At 47.8% G+C, this 18,624-nt stretch overlaps 1 protein-coding gene across 4 annotated transcripts in view; it reads left to right on the top strand.

The window, feature by feature from the left end:
- Positions 1-12,668, top strand: part of IL6R (interleukin 6 receptor) — a 50,833-nt gene extending 38,165 nt beyond the window's left edge. For 2 of the 4 annotated variants that reach the window (XM_012658896.1, XM_012658898.1), the window contains exons 9-10: positions 2,748-2,841; positions 8,881-12,668. In XM_012658896.1, coding sequence (XP_012514350.1) covers positions 2,748-2,841; positions 8,881-9,127 — 341 coding nt within the window. In that variant the 3' untranslated portion in view covers positions 9,128-12,668. Of the gene's footprint in view, positions 1-2,747; positions 2,842-2,935; positions 4,905-8,880 lie in introns of those variants that run through there. The other 2 variants (XR_001138079.1, XM_012658899.1) reach the window with 2 other exon arrangements.
- The last annotated feature ends 5,956 nt before the right edge of the window (positions 12,669-18,624 follow it).

Below are 18,624 nucleotides of genomic sequence, written 5' to 3'. Positions count from 1 at the left end.
ATGCTCCATCTGATAGTTCTTGGGCTTTGTGAGGAAGTCCTTGGCCTCATTCCCCTTCCTGAGGCAGATTCCTGCCTGCACCTCGTGCTGGCTGCCCGTGCGGCACCTTCCCAGGTGCAGAGCCCTACCGGGGTGCAGCGCACCTATGGAGGACCTGCTCAATACCTGGAGCTGAGCTCTGCACAGCTGGGGGCTCAGAGCGAATGAAAGCCACCCCTGCGCTCAAGGAGGCCTCAGTCCAGTGGGCAGCTCTGATCCAGAGTAAACCAGTAACTGCAACTAGGAGCAGGGTGTGAGATGGGCCAAAAGGGAGGAGGCGCAGATACAGCGGGTGGAGTTTAGAGACTTGAGAGAACATATTCAACGGGGCAATCACAGGAAGCTCCTGGAGGAGGCGCCATTGGAAATGGGCCTTGAGTGGTATGGGCAGGACGACAGGAGGTTGGGAGTTCAAGGCTGCCATGGAGGAGAGGCACCCTTGTGTCTTCTCCACCCAGGCTCACTGATGACCTCATCCAGCTCCAGTCTTCAAAGACCATCTATGAGCCGATGATTCCCGAATTTCTATCTCCATCCTGACCTTTCCACTAAGACCCAGACTCCTGTGTCTGATTGCCTTGTCGACATATGGGATACCCACCAGAGACCTCAAACTTGACATGTCTAACAGAGGACGCTCGATGCCTCCCCACCTCTCCCACCCAGATCTGTTCTTCTCCATCTTCCCCGTGTCTGGTCCCACATTGGCCAGTTGCTCAGGCTCGGGGAATTAGGCCTGCTTCCTCTCCTACCCCTCCTCCCATGGCCGGTCCCTCAGCAGCTCCTGTCAGTTGTACCTCAAGACGTGTCTAGAAGCTGACCACTTCTCACCACCTCCAGTGCCAGCACCTGGGCCAGCCACTGCTGCCTGGCACCCTGCAGGACTTCTGGAGCTGCCACCTGGTCTACTGGCTTTTAGTATTAACTCCCAACCGACTCTTTTCCAACCAGCACCCAGTGTGACCTTTAAAACACAAATGCAAGCTCTCTCTGGCTCAATGCCATCTCCCCCAGAGTAAAAGCACCAGTCTCCCTGAGGAGCCCTAGCAGAGCCAGGTAGTTCCCTGTCTGAAGACCTCGCCTCTCCATTCTCCTCTTGTAGCTCTGTTCCAGCCACGCCGCACTCCTTGCCCCTGCACACACACTCTGCCCCAGGGCCTTTGCACTTGCTGCTTGCTCTGCCTGGACGCTCTTCCTTTGACCTCCACTTGGCCAGCTCCTTCTTACCACTCGGGTCTCTGCTCAAATGTCCCCTTCTCAGGGAGCTCTTTCCTGAGGGAAAAAACAAAAACAAAAAACCATATTTATTTGTCTGTCTCCCTTGATTAGAATGTAAGATCCAGGAGGGAAGGAACTTTTCAGCCATGCTTCCCTCTGTATCCTTGAGGCTTAGAACAAAGCCTGGCACATGATAGGCACTCAATAAATGTTTGTTGAATGAAGGAACAAATATAAAAGGTGATGAAATATTAATAAACGAGCAAGCCGAGCATACTGCTTTCGTTGCACAGCTGCTTCTGTCAAGAGACACGGGACACAGTCGGAGAGACCTGTCCTTGCAGTTAATGCCCACTCACCGTCTGGGCTCATCGCGGTGCCTGCCTCCAGTGGGCGTCTGAAGCGATGACTGGCAGGTGCCTCTTCATCCACAGTGGAAACCATTTGGGGTAGAAGAGCCTGAATCCTGGGTCCATACAACTGTGGCTGTTCCGTTCCCAGTAGGAGGAGGGAGGAAGGGTTCTGCTTAGATGTGCCCTCTGTCCAGTCCGGCGTCTCTGGCAGTGGTAGGAAGGAGCTTTCTGTGGGAAGACATGACAGCTTATGGAGCTAGTTTGTTCTTTCCTTCATTCAGTGAAATATTTTGGAGGGCTTGCTTTGCGTTAGCACTGTGTGAGCAGCTGGGAGTTTAACAGTGAAAAGATACACGGGGTCCCACTTTCCGGGAGCTCAGTCTGGAGGTGGAACTGGAGAAGTAACCAGGAGGGGCACTTCCCCAGCTTGGAGCGCGGTCACTTCTCAAAGGAAGTGACATTACCTCATCTGACACCCAAAGGCCAGGTGGGGACTGGACAGCACAGGCGTGCAGCAAGGGTGGGAAGAGTGTTCTGGAGAGAAGAGGGAACACGCGTGGAAAGCCCTGGAGGAAAGAGAACATAGCATGTTGGAGAACCCAGTGAAGTTCATATGGCTGGGACTGGAGTGCCAAGCGGGGGGACAGGAAAGAGATGATACCCCCATGGAGAAAACTGCTTCCGAATACTTGATTTAAAGCATCTGCGCCTCTCTGGCATCGTCCTCAATGGAGCTGCCATCAAGGAGGTCCCCAGAGCCTTCTGTTTCTTGTACCCCGCTCTGTGTCTTGCGGGGGTAGGTGGAATGCCACCAGAGAAACCACTCTGAAAGTGAGTGGGAGTCTGTGGCTGGCCGCAGCAGCTCAGAAACTCTGAGCGTGGGTGTATCTCTTGGCAAGTGGTGGGGTCTGTGAGACTGTGCTGGGGGTGGCTCTTCTAGAGTTGGCTTTGGCCAGAAAACTGTTAAGCATGTCAGGTGGCCTATTGGTTAGCACAGCTGCTTCCTCTTCCAGGGATAAGGTTCCTCTGAGGCTTTTGACAGCACCGGCTAAGTGTTTTTCTCCTCCTCCTCCTTTTTCCCCTTATTTTACTCCTATTCATTCTTTCTCCACTATGTTTTTTTTTTTTTTAACCTAGTGCAAGATTCTTCTTCGGCACCACTGCCCACGTTCCTGGTGGCTGGAGGAAGCCTGGCCTTCGGGACGCTCCTCTGCATTGGCATTGTCCTGAGGTGAGACGGGTCCTGGGGATGGCCCTGTGGTGTTCTCGTCTTTCCTCTGCCCATCACTCATCAGAAATTCACAGAGCATTCATTCATTCAACAGATGAATGCACACACCATGACACACAGAGCACCTACCGTGAGGCCAAGCCCTGTTTTAGGTGCTGTCAGAGACAAGGGTGGACAGGATAGATACAGTCTCAGGAGGAAGCCAGACACGAAGAGGTAATCACTCGTGTGGTGAGAGCTACAAAAAGAGCATCCCATGGTAAGGCAAACTGATGGAGCACTAAGGAGGAGGAGAAAGAAGAGGGTCGTAGGAGAGAAGCCTAGTATGTAACATGGTTGAGGGTGTATGCGTGTGCGTGTGTGAGTGTGTGTGCTCGTGTGCGTGTGTGCATGTGTGCATGTGTAGCAGTCGGGGGAGGCCTGGGGCAGGAAACAGTGGAGAGGTAGGTTGGAGCCAGGTCATGAGAGGTTTTGAAAGAGACTGGAAGGGTTTTAGGCCTTCTCTGGAGTGTAATGAGCGCCTGTCGGAGGGTTCTAGGAAGATCCTGGCCAGGCGTGCAGTTTTAAAAGATCCCTCTCCATGCAGTTTGGAGATCAGACGGGAGAGGGAAGATGGACGCGGCAGCCCAGCGTCTGGGCAAGAGACCACAGGAGCCTGGTCCAGAGTGGTGGCGATGGGCTGGAGAGCCATGAGCGATTGAAGGTGTATTTTAGAAGCAGAACTGACAGCATTTGATGACGGATTAGATGAGGAGGATGGAGGGGGAGGAGTCAGGGTGATCCTCAAGTTTCTGGCTTCAGCACCGGGGCGAGGGTGGTGTCATTCACTGAGAGCGGGAACACCAGAGAGAATACAAGTCTGCGTGAAAAACACCATTAAACTTTGGGACCTACTGAGTTTGAGGTGCCTGTGAGAATGTCAAGTGGACATGTTTGGTAGACAATTCAGGTTGTCACCAGCATGTAGATAGTAATTAGAGCTACAGGAGAGGATGGGGATAGGGTGGAAGACAGGGCCCTGCAGAAACCCAACATTGGAAAGTTATGTGGAGGAAGAGTGGCCTGAGGGGCTGGAGAAGGACCAGGGGACCCTGGTGTTGTGACAACCAGAGGGAAGAGTATGCGTGAGACGCTGAAGAAACACCGTAGGCTCTGGGATTGCAAAATGAGCATGACTTTTCCTCCCTTCCAAGAGCCACACACTAGAATGATTAAAGTACCACGCGAGAAGCCCCACAACAGAGGTATGTATGTGCACAGTTAAATCCAAGGTGGCTGGCAAGATGTCCTCGGGAATATTCATGTCTAAATCCACGTAGAATTAAAAGGGTGACCTTTGAATGTTCTGTCCTAGTGCTGCCTTCCAGCCATGGGTAGGAAATACTCTTTCAGGCTGAGTTGGCGCCCTGGCCACTGTCTCATTGTGCCCACTTCATCCTCATCTCCCACTCTTCATTTGGTCATTGGTTTTGTCATTCATTCCCAAGCTTGCAGATGAGTTAGCCAGCGGTGTCCCCAAGGAACAGGCAATAATGAAACTTTTAAGTGTTCGCGATTTTTCTGCAGGAACTTGCAATTTTGCATAAGCTGAAGCCCTAAAAGGAGTCAGCCTGGGCCCTTTGGGCAGTAGTTAATCCTGATGATAATACGAGTGGAGGAGAAACTGCACTCTGTCCTTCCTTTCTCTTACCTCGTGTGTGACTTTCAAGGGACTCCAGCTGGTGATTGTGGTAGTTGGTCTTTGAGCGTGTTTGGGAAGGAGGAGTAAGACCTTGGCTCCTTGGCAGATAGCTTACTGCACGTTAGCTCATTGGATCCCTGCAGGGACCCTCGTTAGCTTGACTACCAGTGGTGGTCGGGGTTGGAAGATTAGCAAGATGCAATTCAAATTGGGTTCAGGGTTGTTCTTACTTTGGTTTTTCAAGAAAGTAGGGAACAAGCCGTCCAAAGGTTGTGCAGAAGATAAGATGCCTAATGAGTGAAGGTAGCTCCTTGGGAGAAGCAAAACCTTTTGGCCAGGCTGGGCGCGGTGGCTCACGCCTGTAATCCTAGCTCTCTGGGAGGCCGAGGCGGGCGGATTTGAGCTCAGGAGTTCGAAACCAGCCTGAGCAAGAGCGAGACCCCGTCTCTGCTAAAATTAGAAAGAAATTAATTGGACAACTAAAAATATATAGAAAAAATTAGCTGGGTATGGTGGCGCATGCCTGTAGTCCCAGCTACTCGGGAGGCTGAGGCAGGAGGATCGCTTGAGCCCAGGAGTTTGAGGTTGCTGTGAGCTAGGCTGACGCCATGGCACTCTAGCCCGGGCAACACAGTGAGACTCTGTCTCAAAAACAAACAAAAAAACCTTTTGGCCACAGAGGGGCCGTGTCAGCATTCAGGGGTCTACCCCCTGCCTGCGAACCCTATTGCTACAGTATTAGGGCTTCAACATGCCTGGATCATAATCCACCATAGACCCTGTAGAGCAGATATGATTTGTTTGACAGATGAGGAAACTGAAGCTGAAGGAGGTTGAGGGATTACAACTAGGAAGGGTAAGGCCAAGATTCAAACCTAAAGCTCATGCTATTTGGATAGGGCCTTAGGGAACATCTAGTCAAATTCTTTCACTTTATAAATGAGAAAACAGCCCCAAGAGGTAAAATGACTTGCTTGCCCAAGGGCAAGTGAAAGCCAGGACTGGAACACATGCTCTGAGAGCCCCTGCCCCTGGTCTTATCTTGCTGTTGGCTAGAGGTGGGCTCAGCTGGTCCTATCAGTCCACCACTGGCCTTTAACAAGCAGCGCCATCTCAGTGTGCTATTCACCGCTAATTGAGAAGCATTAGGTTGCAAACAGACCTAGTTTGCTAATCTGCTGATGATGCTTGGACACTGGCTGGTTGCTAAACAACCAGAGTCCCTGCAGGCACAGACAGGGCGAGTGCCCTGCACTGAGAACATATTAGTAATTTACTTCCTAGCCGGGTGAGTTTCCATTTTCTTCTGTATGAGGCAAATTTATCTGGAAAGAGGCTGCTTATTTCAAGTGGTGAAAAACTCCTCTACTCCCCAAATCCCTCCTGGCAAGAAAAGAGTATAAATGTAGAGATGCTGTGGGGTCTGGGAGTACTGAAGTGGCTCAACCACGGTGACCACTGGGATGGTCACATTTACAATAGGTAGATTGTGAGAGGCAGGTGGACGTTCTTCCTGCCAGTCGATGATACCATGTTTTTACTTTGAGTACATTTATTTTGTGTCCCAAACATAGTATTTTCCTAAATATTTTTCCAGCAACATCAGTGATAACTTTTAAAAATTTAAATGTACTGTTGAAAAAAGTGTGCTATCGTGTTAAGTGGATGTTATAACTTACAGGGGCCAATTCTTCCCACCCTATTCCTGCCCCCCACCAATTCTCTCTGTTTTATGCTATCGAGTGCTGGGAAAATAGGATTCTCCTAGCAGAGAATTATTTTTCTACATATTTATCTAGAATAGGCATATTTGTCGTTAAGTGAGGACTTCCTATGTATATGCTTATGATTTAAAAATCATTTTGTATTGAATGTAGTGTCTCATTCCAATATTTTAAAATCAGAGATTCTTCCACCTCCACAGCGGGGGCAGAGGGGCTTTCATGGTGTCCTGGGCCATGGAAGTGCCTGGGTGCAGGGGGTACTTTCTGTGGCCTTGGGGGAGGAGACTCATATTTTTTAAAAAGAGTGAGTTATTAAAAAAAAAAAAAAGAGTGAGTTATTGTGAGTATTTTACAAAACTTCTTTTAGCTACAGAACCTTTTCTTTAAACAAAAATGTTTGAAGCCCAAATATTTAAAACAGATAAAAGGTGGAGGTCAAGGTGCAAATGAAATCCATAGCTCAGCTGTTTTTTCCTTCTACCTGCCCCGTGTCCTCTCCTGCCCCCAGCCCTGCTCACGCTCACCCACGCCGGGTGTGGCCACCCCCAGGCTGGCTGGTTTCAACGGCCCTTTTGAGCTTAGAGATTTTCAGAATGGGTTTCATTCTCTCTTCAAAATATTTCAAAAGGAAAGCTCTGGTTACACATCCAGTTGCTTTGACAAAACTGAGGACAGAGATTGCTTTCATTTTGGTTAAATTAGGTCAATAGGAACTTAAAAAAAAATAAATATATATATATATAGTGTGTGTATATATATATGACATATGATTATTACAGGTGATTTGCTAAATACCGACAAATAGAAAGAAGAAAAAATCATATGTTATCCAAAGTTATCTGCTGTTAATTTTAAAAATGTAAATGTGATCTCAGTCTAACAAACACACAGGAGAGTACACGTGCCTCCATGAATTTCTACCAAGTGAATAACCCATGCAGATCAAGGACACTTACTGTTTAAGTGAATTTCCTCTGAGTCTCTTTCCTCTGCCTAGTTCCTTGTTTATACATAGCCACGATTATTCTGTCTCTACAACTCTGACTTCTACCTTTTAAATTTAGCACTATAACATAAGCATTTTTCACACTATTACAAATTCTTTGTAAATCTCACTTTCATTCACTTCAGACTCCTCTGTTAGGTGGATATACGAAGCCAGCGTTGGGTATTTGGGTGTTGTTTGCCTTTATAAAAAACACTGTGTTGAACATCTTTGTGCATAAAGCTTTTCCCATAGCTATGTTATTTCTTTAGGGCATACTCCCAGAAGTGGAATTCCTAGGTCAGAGGGTCTGAATACTTTGGAATTCAGGGTACAATGACTCTCTCCCCGGTCCTCTCACAGGGGAGGAGAATTCCACTCCAGGCCTCCGCGTAGCTCCAGTAAGCACCCCTGCTGGGCTCTCTTCCTACTAGTGTCCGAATGGTGCAGCTTTAAAGTAACATTCTGCAGATTTGTTTATCCCGTTTTTTTTATGACCCAAAGGTCCAGCAGAATGTTTATTCCATTTGAACACCAGGCTGAAAGCCAATGGCAGATTTGGAGCCAGCCATTAATTATTTATCATAACAAGGACAGGAATAGCCTGTCAATATGAAAAGGAACCCAAGGAAAATCCCCCAAATCGTGTTTTTAACATTGGTTTCCCCTCCTCCCTCACAGCCCTTCCTGGAGTAACTGGAGGTGAGGGGGGCCTCCTTGCTCCCACTTTGGGTTTGTTGGAGGCAGTAAGTCGGCCTCAAAGTGGGAAGCAAGAGAGAGGAGGTGAGGCTGGGCCCTGGCTGCCCGGCACCGTGAAGGGCCCTTCAGGAAGGGGACCTGACGGTACCTTTGAAGATCCATATCACCATCTCATCTTTTTTTGAGCTGTCAAGTGACTTTTCTCGGTTCCTGAGCCCTGGCTTTGGGCCCGGAGTGGAGCACTGTGAACGGAGCTGTGATCAGAGAGATGTCTATCTCCTTCCTGTGTAACATCGGCTTTCCTGTCAGATGAGTCAACTTGTGCCCAGTGGTGCCCACGGCTGAGTCTGTGAGGACTCACCAGCAGGGTGGGAGCAGACCCAGGGGCCTAGGGAGAGCCGGGGAGGACGGGATACAAGAGGAACAGGAGGGCTGTGGGGTGAGCTGCCCTTTCCCTGCTATTAAACGGCAGTTGCAAATTATCTGCCTCTTGCCAGCCTTCATTTGCCAAGAGGCCCATTTTCCTTCCCCACTAAAAGAACACTTTCTTCTTTCTCTTTTTTAAGTAAATGATTTTGGGACTGATGATGTGTACCTAACGGGCAGCCTCTGCAATAGGACAAATTAAGGGGCGGTCAAGTGAGTTTTGGTGCTATGAGGTGACACTCACGGCCATGTACACCTTAATTTCCTCACTTGTGAAGTGGGCCAACAGTACGTACCTATTTTCTTGGGGGGTTTTTGAAACTCACCAACTCTCCAGAGTATTGTGAAATCCCTGGTGATTAAAAAAAAAAAAAAAAAAGCTGATGGGATAGTTATCACTCCTTTGAGCTGAAACCTGGGAGTTCCAGGCCACCAGGCAGCCAGCTGTTGGTGTTTTTCACTGTGGGTTCATCGCAGGGGGAACTAAACATCTGTGTGGTTTGTCTTTGTGTGTTTGTGTGAAGGCTCAAGAAGACGTGGCAGCTGCAGTCTCTGAAAGAAGGCAAGACGAGCGTGCACCCCCCGTACTCTTTGGGGCAGCTGGTCCCCGAGAGGCCCAAGCCCACCCCAGTGCTCGTTCCTCTCATCTCCCCGCCGGTGTCCCCCAGCAGCCTTGGATCTGACAACACCTTGAACCACAGCCAGCCAGATGCCAGGGACCCACGGAGCCCCTACGACATCAGCAATAGAGACTACTTCTTCCCCAGATAGCTGGCCGTGTGACACCTGGCAGGCTGGGTGTCGGGCATGCCCGACCGCGTGGGTGACGGAGCACAAACAGGCTTAGCAAAAGACACTTCTCACTGCCGTGCCAGCTCATCTCAGGGGTGTGGAGCCTTTGGCTTCACTGTTACAGAAGAGCTTTGCAGAAAGTTCTATGCTGGATGAAAAATGACTTTGCTTCATCTGTTCAGAAGGAAGAGGTGGTTGGATTTCCAAACCTCTCTTCCCAAATGCCCTGCTTAAAGGTATTAGAGTGAACGCGGGCCACCATGAAGACAGCCATGTCAAGGCTCTGTTGGACACTCAGGGGGCAAAGCCTGGGAGGCCTCAGTGTGGAGAAGCTGGTGGTTACCCGCCCAGCCAACACCTCTCTGCAAGCTGTACCCTCGGGCAGATGGAACGGGGGTTTCCAGCCAGAGACTCCCCCAGTGGCCTAGCTCCTGGCCCACTGTGCCTTCATCTTCAGGCTCAAACTCTTGAAACCCAAGTGCCTTTGCAATTCTATTTTTCTAGGCCTAAGGATGGCTTTTACTGAAACCACAGAGGCGAGGGGGGAAGAAGCTCTCGCCTGCCTTTCTTCCCCACACTTGAAAAACAGCTGGGGGTGGGTGGGTGAATAATACAGTATCTCAGGGCCTGATGGTTTTAAATGGAATTACAATTAGTTCCTCATTAGCATTTTGCTAAATGTGAATGATAATCCCAGGCATTTGCTGAATACAGAAGCTACTGTATTGGCTTTGGATCTCAGGACTTCTGGAGGAGACAAGCAGAGATGAGGGGGACAGGGTCTCCATGCTCCCCTGTGGTGGGGGAGCTAAGGGGGCCGCAGCCTCTGAAAACCAAGGTTCTCTGTCCGCCCCCCCCCCGCCCCCACAGGAGAGCAGTGATGGAGACAGCTCCTGCCGGTGTGGAAATCGAACTGTTTCACTCCAGCTTTGTTTTTTCAACTGAACCTGAGTAACTAGGGGAGATAATGTGAAAAGAAAAAAGAACCCGGCAAGAATGTACTTCGATTTGGTTTTTAAGAAACTGCTGACTATTTTCTCTCCAGAGTGTGGAAGAGCCATTATTGGCTGGGTGTCAGTGTGTAAATAACATAGTATCTTCGTTTAGCCCAAAACTGAAAAAGGAGGAGGAGAAAAAATATTTTTCCCTGCTAGAGAAGAGATTCTGGTTTCATTCTGTATTTTGTTTTTGTCTTAAAAAGTGGAAAAATAGCCTGCGTCTTCTCTAGTCTGGGGGAAAAGCAGCTGTGACTTCACAGCCCCCAGGCAGGTTAGGAAGGAAAGCGTGTCTCAGTCCCTGCCGCAGTGCGGGGAAGCAAGCCTCCCACGAGTACCAGGCAGGGTCCTAGAAATTCCCCACCTCTGACAGCCGAGGGCCCTCTGTTATCAAAGAGGAGGTTCATTAAAAATCCCTTACCTCAGTGCCTTCCTCTTTTTATTTGTTTTCCTGGAGTTTGATTCAGCTCAGCTAGAAATGAAGGACCGACTAAATGTCTAGCTGTGACATTGTGACTAACCACTTCAGCTGAATTTCTGTCCGGGCTTTGAAAATTCAGTGATGTCGGTGGTTACCCAGACAGGTGCCCTCGAGTATTGGGGTATATCCCAGTGTGGAGCTGTGATTACACTCAGTCATGTAACCACGGACCCAAATTTTACCAGACCACAAAACTTTTCTAGTGGTCTGCCCTTTCAGAAAAACCGCCACCACCCCCACACAGGTGCAAAAGGATGAAAACGACCATGTTTTATTTACTGTTTGCTGGGTTCAGGCTGTTGCTATCTTGAGCAAGTAGTGATTTTCATGATTTTCATTGCTGGCTTTGTACATTTTAGACCCTGTTGCTGCTTCAGGCAACTCAAGTTGACAAAAGTTGGGCAGGTGTTTATGGTGGTTTTTTTTTTTCTATATAAAGTTTCTGGGACTTGAACAGCAAAAAATGCTTGTTAAAGGGAAATATTAAACATGAGAATCTGCATGAGAAAGGGTGATTCTGTGCCCACGGTTCTTTGATTTTTTACACTGTTTTTACCTGCATGTAATATTACCAAAGCCGGGCAGAGCTGTGCTAGTGGAAGATGTGAAATCCAGATAGCTCATTACTGCCGAGAGCTAGGCAGCTTTGATCTCCAAATTGTTATTGCTTTCATTATTATTGTAACGGAAGTGCCTTTTTTTTTTTTTGTATTGAAGAAGGGTTTTTTTCCCCTTCATTTTTTATAAGCTAGTATAAATGAAGGAAGTGTTTGTCCTCTCTGGGCTGGAGGCTTTGCTCAGTGTACACAGGTATATACCCTAAGCTTTCTCTGTCCTTTAATCTGTGGTAACTGAACATTTGTCTCAGTCCAAGGGTCCTTCTTACCTGTGTTTCTGCAGCACGCCTGCTACCTTGTATCCTCAACAGCGCTGTTACTCACCTAACACCTGCAGCCATCTGCCATGCAGCCAGATGTGACATGTTGGGACAGAGACAATTTAAGCATGACAACTTATCCTGCTGGGTGGGAAAAGTAAAAAATATGCTGGTTCAAGGTCTAAGTTAATGTGATCTCATTCATTCTTGTAGCATTAATGCAATATTTTAAAAAATATTTCAAGGGGGTAGCATTGGATGTGTCTAGGAGGCCTTTGGTAACTCTGAGACCTCTTTGCTCTGACGAGCCCTTGTCCTCGTGGCTTGCGTGGTCGGCTCTGAGCTAGCTCACACCGAGTCTCTGGCGGTTCCGTGCTATCTTGGGAGAAAGGAAACTGGTCACCACGGTATAGCATAGAATCTGCTGCTAGAACTGGGCAGGGAGCCCACTTGGTGGTGAATAGAGCCCAGTGGGGCAGGCTGGGAGTGGTCGTGGTTGGTGGGTTTTCTGGAGAATGTTCAGGAATGTCTTGCCTAGCTGCTTTGCTGAGCTGTATCATCTAATTGCAGGTCCTTAAGGATGACCCAGTTGGGGAGGATTCTGACACTCAGCTTCAGGTGGAGTTAGTGAGAAATTGTCTTAATTTGGAGATGCAGGGGCAACCCATGATCCACTGGGCCGTGAGCCCCACACCCAGCTCTCCCGTGCAACGTTCGGCACAGGCTGCTGGTGGAGGGGCAGGGCAGCCGGCCGGATTCTGTGCCAGGTGCTCCTGAGCGTCCCCTAAAGGTCCTTCCAGCCTCCTGTCCTCAGTGTGGCTAGGTGCCAATGCCAGGGGTTTCTATGGCAACCTGAATGATTATTAAGGAACATTGTCAGTTTTATGAACATATGCTCAAAAGAAGAACTACTTTGGAAGGAAAGGAATGGAACAGCATGTAGCAAGGCTGTTAATTAATAGACCTTATTGGATGGAGGTCCTATCTGTTAAATAGAATACCTCACCTCTATGCTGTTTTCTTGGAGAGAAATAATAGTTTTAAGGTTTTTGTTTTTTACCTAATGAGAGCAAATACCAAAGGCTGATGCCTGTATATCATGTTTTTCAATGTTTTTTCTTTTTACCAGCTATTGTGCATTTAAGGTGAAAATTGTAAATGTTTGGAATAAATAATTTCTAAAAACACACTTACTATGAGATGTAATTATGCTGTAGCCTCCGGTGTCATTTAAAGACCGACTTGCATGATTAATGAGGAGAAAGGAGCGAGGAAGGATGGGTAATTAAGTAGGACCGTTTTGGGGTGGGTTTCCCCTTAATGCAGGATTAAAGTATCTCTGGAAAAAAATTAGATAAGTTCAAGAAAGACATAGCAATTTCTCAAAAGGCTTTAATTATGAAAGTATTTCCCAAAATGAGTCCCTGGATTTCTGGAAGGGGTATGTGTGCTTCTGCCATGGTTACCGTCATCATGACCAGATGACAGACAGGTGGGGAAGGAGAAGGAAGGGCCGTTATTCATCAGAAGACTGTTTATTGGCCCGGGGTGGGCGTGCTAACAGTATCACAAAGGCCACCCACAACTCTTGATCTTCAGATAGGCTGAATTCGTCCCCTATTGAAAAGGATCTTAGGTAGGAAAACTTGGGACACAGCCTTCCACATCTTCTAAACAGAGGAAAAGTCATGTGATGCCTGGTAGGTAAGAGTTTCTGTGTAAACAGCTCAGGAGGAGGAAACTGCAGGGAAGCCTGGAAATTATGTAACTCAGACTGAAAGTAAAAGTGTGAGACACCCGCTGCTCGGCCCCTTCCTTGGGAGTCAGAGGAAAGCCACGGGACCCCCTGGGAGGAGACACTGTATCTATCCTTCAGCGCGCCACATTCTCCTCTTTTGAGGTTGGTCGTGGTCTTGCAGAAAGTGACACAGGAACCGGCTGTCCCCTGTGGTGCCCGGCTGCATGGGCTGTGGAGGGGGGGCGCGGGAGTGGGCATAGCAGCCAGGAAATGGAAGGAGCTGTTTCCCTTTCTTTGCAGCACCACTGTCAGGATGATATGGTTATGAAGCTCTTTCCAGAAGAATCTGGGAGAGCAGATGGTGATTTTTGTAGAGGACAGCAAGGAACACTCAGTTATTGGAACAACCTCATAAGAAAGCATTTTCCTTATTTACTGAGGCACAAGGAAACCAAACCTTTCTGCAGATTTGTAAGAAGTAGGGTCAGGGCAGGAAACGGTGTTTGCCATCCTGCAGTAGCAGAGGTGTGCGGCTGAAAGCCTTTAAACTGTTCAAATGCAGCACTGCTGCGTGCAAGGGCTGGGGTGGAGGCCTAGGCAGAGTGGCGGCGGGGGCTGGGGGGTGCTGGGCGTGGGCCTGTTGCTCCTGCAGTCCTGAGCAATGACAGCGAGCCCTGTACTGTCCTTCAAATACTGACCGATCCTTAGTTGTTAAAATGAAAGTCTGTCTTCTGCAGATGTATGTCACTTAAAAAACAAAACAACACTATTTCAGCCATGTCCTATTTCACACGAAAACAGGTTTAGGTAGTAACCCAAAACATGAATCGAATTAAGTTTTTCAGCAGAATCACAAAACACACTACAGGTGTATGTAATATTCAAGTAAGGGTGTTCCTTCTTATAACTTCAAATTGCTTAATAAAGCTGCCCAATGTCCTCAAAGAAAATAGCTTATTGCATAATGGGAAGCTGCATTTGGTATTTCATTATGATTTTTTAAAGAATAAAATTTATCAGGAGGGCAGTTGTGTTCCATTTTGGTTAAGCTTATGTGTTGCTCAATGAGAGTGTTTAAATTTAAGTGGGACATGCTGGAGTCTGTGACCAGCAATAGACGAAGAGAGAGTTAAAAAGGGGCGGAAGACAGCAACCTGCACACAGCACTCGCGCAGGCAGCACGTGGTCCCGCACGGCACAAGCACACGCGGGCGTGCCATGGAGTCGCCATGGTCAGCTTGCCAGAATCCCGTTCCCACCCTTACCCTCAGGATTCCACTTCAGTAGGTGTCATGTGGACCCCAGAAAGCTAAGTAAGCCGTCCAGATGGTTCTGGTGAAGGTGGCAATGAACCCTGAGAGTGATACGAACTGTGAATTTCTGTGACAGGGTAGCTGCTGTGGGAGCGTCACACTTCAGCCTGTGTGTCTGGCAAAGGCCAGGCTCCAACCCCAGACCCTGGGGATCAAATGGCAGGTGTCTGATTGCATGCGTTTAAGTGCCGCAGGTGATTCTGCCATGCAGCTAGCTTTGAGGATTGCTGTGCTGGGGACCACAGGGTTGGAAGTAAGATCCTATAGCAATATGCTACAGTGGCTAGTAATTAAAAACAAAATCTACAGGCAGCGAAGAGGTAACCACCAGCCCTACTGATTACCTAGAAGTCCATAGTCCCTTTATGGTAGAGACGATGTATTAAAATAAGCTAATAATAATGGCTACCGTTTATTGACCCTCTACCGCTGTGGTCCCCAATCACTGGGCTGTGGCCCAGTACTGGTCTGTGGCCTGTTAGGAAACGGGCCGTGTATCACTGCCTGAGCTGCATACCACCTCCCCCCACCCATGACACCCCACTCCCCGACCCTTGGTCCATGGGAAAACTGTCTTCCATGAAACAGGTCCCTGGTGCCAAAAAGGTTGGGGACCGCTGCCCACCACATGCTTTATAAACAGGATCTTTTTCTTATCCTAATGATGCTGCGAGGTAAGTATTTTCACCTGTTTACAGATGAGGCAACGGAGGCTTACATTGGTGAAGGTATCAGTCCAAGATGCCCAGACTACTTAACAGGCTGAGCCAGACTCCAGCCTGGGTTTGCCTGGCTCCACGGCTAGGGCTCTTTGCTCTGGCCATGGGGCTCAGAGGCCTCCTCCAATACACTAGCCACTGGTAACCACTTCGATGGGCCTCTGGTCCTAACCCCCTTCCTAGGCCAGCTGCGTTCACCTGTGCTAGGTGGAGTCCTAACCCACTCACCCCCAGGAGAAGATGGGCCTGGAGTCCCCGTTCGGCTTGTCATGCCTGTCGGCGTGAGCAGGGGCTGGAAGCTGAGCCACGGGAGTCTGAGCCACATACAAAGGCAGGGTTCTGGGGCTCCCACAGATGGCCCCAAGGCGGCTGGAGAAGATGAGTCACAAAGGGCATGGGCACAACTGGTTCCTTGAGCTCACTGCTCCTTAATCAGGGGCCAAATCAAACTCCTCCTCCATCTCCATCTGTCCACACCTCAGGACTGTGCACAAATGACTTGGTTTTTCTTGCTGCTTCACTGGTATAAACTTGAATGAACTTCCTTCAAAATCCTCAAATCATACTTTATTTATGGTGTGGACACCTTATTACATGCGCTCCCTCTAGGAGTTGGCAGTGTGCCCAGCCAGCTACACCGTTAACAAGCAAATGCTGTCTCTGGGGGCAAATGTCTAGTCTGGGCTAGGGAGTCAGGGAAGAAAGGGAAAGAAATACGGAAGCAGAAGAAAAGGGTTCCAGAGGTGACTGTGTGGCTAGTCCTGGCAAGGGGCCTGCAGGCAGGCAGAGGCTTGCCCAGGGGTGGGGGTGGGGAGGGAGGCCTGCCTTGGACATGCGCTATATTCTAAGAGCATTTAGAAAGTCACTGAAGACCAGATTTGCTTTCTTTTTTCCTTTATGCATATTAAAATTTTTTTCATGAGCATTATGTTTTTATAATTAAAGAACACTTAAATTTTTTTTCTTTTTTTAGAGACAGGGTCTCACTCTGTGACCCAGGCTGGAGTGCAGTGCCATAATCACAGCTCACTGTAACCTTGAACTCCTGGGCTCAAGGGATCTCCTCAGCTCAGCCTCCCGAGTAGCTAGGACTACAGGCGTGCACCACCATGCCCAACGAATTTTTCTTATTTTTTTGTAGAGACAAATGTTGCCCATGTTGGTCTTGAACTCTGCTGGGCTCCAGTGATCCTCCCACCTCAGCCTCCCGAAGTGCTGGGATTACAGACGTGAACCACTGCGCTGGGCCTGCCATTTTTAACTATCTTTTAAGTAAAGCCTGTTTCTTACTTAGCAACAACATACTATTAATAGTAGATACCTTGATAAACTAATTGGCTTTTATATGCACATCAAATAATATATCTCCCTAGATTAATTAAAATTAGTAATCCTATTTACGCACATAAATCAGAAGGCAATCTGAATCATTAAAAAGATGTCATGTAGGAAACATTTTAAGTTTGAATCAAGATAATACAGCAATTCCTGCTACATGAGTCACAATGTGGTAAAGTGATGATGGTGCCACCTGTGGGTTTGGAAATGACCCTCATGCCTGAGAGTGAACCTCCTCTAGGTGTAAGCCATGCTGTTAGAGTGTGCGTTGTCTTTGGGACTTCGGCCTACCCAGTTCAACAGGTGGAGCCTCTCCCAGCAGGGCAGAGGCTGCCTAGGCCCACGGACATGATCTGCCAGACCCAGCCCAGCTTTGTCCTGGAGATGGATACCTCAAACCCAATTCCTAACTCCCTCGCCCCGAGTCCACGTGGCTCCTCTGCTGCGAGAGAACACATTGGTCACACGGGGCAACCGGAATGTCCCGTCTGCTAGATGTATTTTCATTGTAAGATAACAGACTGGCATTCTGGATTTTTTAAAAATTGCAGCAAGAAATACATAACATAAAATTTACCATCTTAACCACTTCTAAGTCTACAGTTCAGTAGTGTTAACGAGATCCACACTGTTGTGCAACCAACCTCCAGAACTTTTTCATCATCCCCAACAGAAACTCTGCACCCCTTAAGCAATAACTCCCCATTTCCCCCGCTCTCCAGCCCAAGGCAACCACCAGTCTACTTTCTGTTTCTATGAATTTGACTATTCTGGGTACCTCATGTAAATGGAATCATACAGTATTCGTCTTTTTGTGACTGGCTTATATCACTTAGCATAATGTCCTTAAAATTCCTCATGTTGTAGCACGTGTCAGAATTTCCTTCCTCTTTAAGGCTGAAAGATACTGCACTGTGCGTACATACCACGTTTTGTTTATTCATATGTCAAGGGACTTGCGTCCACTTCTTGGCTATTGTGAATCTGTTTTTTTTTTTTTAACTTTATTTTTCACTTGCTAATTAATACCAAGTGGCTGGTTTATTACCCCTGCCCCTCTAGTTTGACTGATTACGTTCTTCAAATGCGAAGAGTTCTGCAGGTCAGGTTCCCTGTCTCAAAGGGACAGTACGGCAATTGGGAGCAACTCTAGAATCAGACCTGGGCTGCAAGCTGGGCTCTGCCACTTACTCTGTGACTGGCCCAGGATAAGTCACTTGATCGTTTCAAGCACCAGCATCCTTACCTGAAAAATGAGTCTCCCACCTGGTTCACTGAGTTGGAGAAGATTAAAGTGAAGTAATGTATCGTGAGAAGCATCTGTTTAGCAGCACACCTGGTGTGTAGCAAGAGTCTATTCTCATCACTTACACCTTGGCTTTTCACGGGGTCAGAACCCAACATTCAATACCCAAACCCTGGGCTCTTAAGAACATGTGTTCAATCTGAAGCCTGAAAAACACTTCTCTAATTGCTTTGGGTGGAGGGTGGGGTGGAGGGAACATTTCTCAATGCAAACTTCCTTTTCTCTTGCACACAGATGGAGAAAACCAACAGGCACTTGTACCACCTGGTGGCAATCTATATAAGTGTTCACTGGAAATTAAAAATTTGATACCGGACTGAACAGTATACTCTTCTTGAATCTCAAATGAATTTATTTGTGCATTTCTAAATAGCAGCTTCCAACAGTGGTTCTCTGCCATGGCTGTGAATCCAAATTACCTGGTAGAATTTTCAAAATATATGGATTTTCTAATTTCGCAACAGAGTTAAAATATCAAATCCCACAGATGGGAGGGGGCTATTTGTATTAATAACAAACAATGATAAAAACAAAACCAGAGCCCAACTTTGGTACCTAGAGAGGAATGAGAACAAGTGCAATAACTGTCTACTGAGGGAGAAGATGGGCCAAGGAAACAGGAGTAAAATGTCACTGTTACTACTTTATTAATATCTGGGAAGGAAAACATAATAGAAGGGCTCTAAAGGTGAACTGAGGAAAAAAAAAA

Source organism: Propithecus coquereli, unplaced genomic scaffold (genome assembly GCF_000956105.1).
Source record: "Propithecus coquereli isolate 6110/MARCELLA unplaced genomic scaffold, Pcoq_1.0 Scaffold59, whole genome shotgun sequence".
Taxonomy (NCBI): Eukaryota; Metazoa; Chordata; class Mammalia; order Primates; family Indriidae; genus Propithecus; species Propithecus coquereli.
The sequence above is the reverse complement of the archived record's forward strand: the minus strand, read 5'-3'. Positions and strand labels throughout refer to the sequence as shown.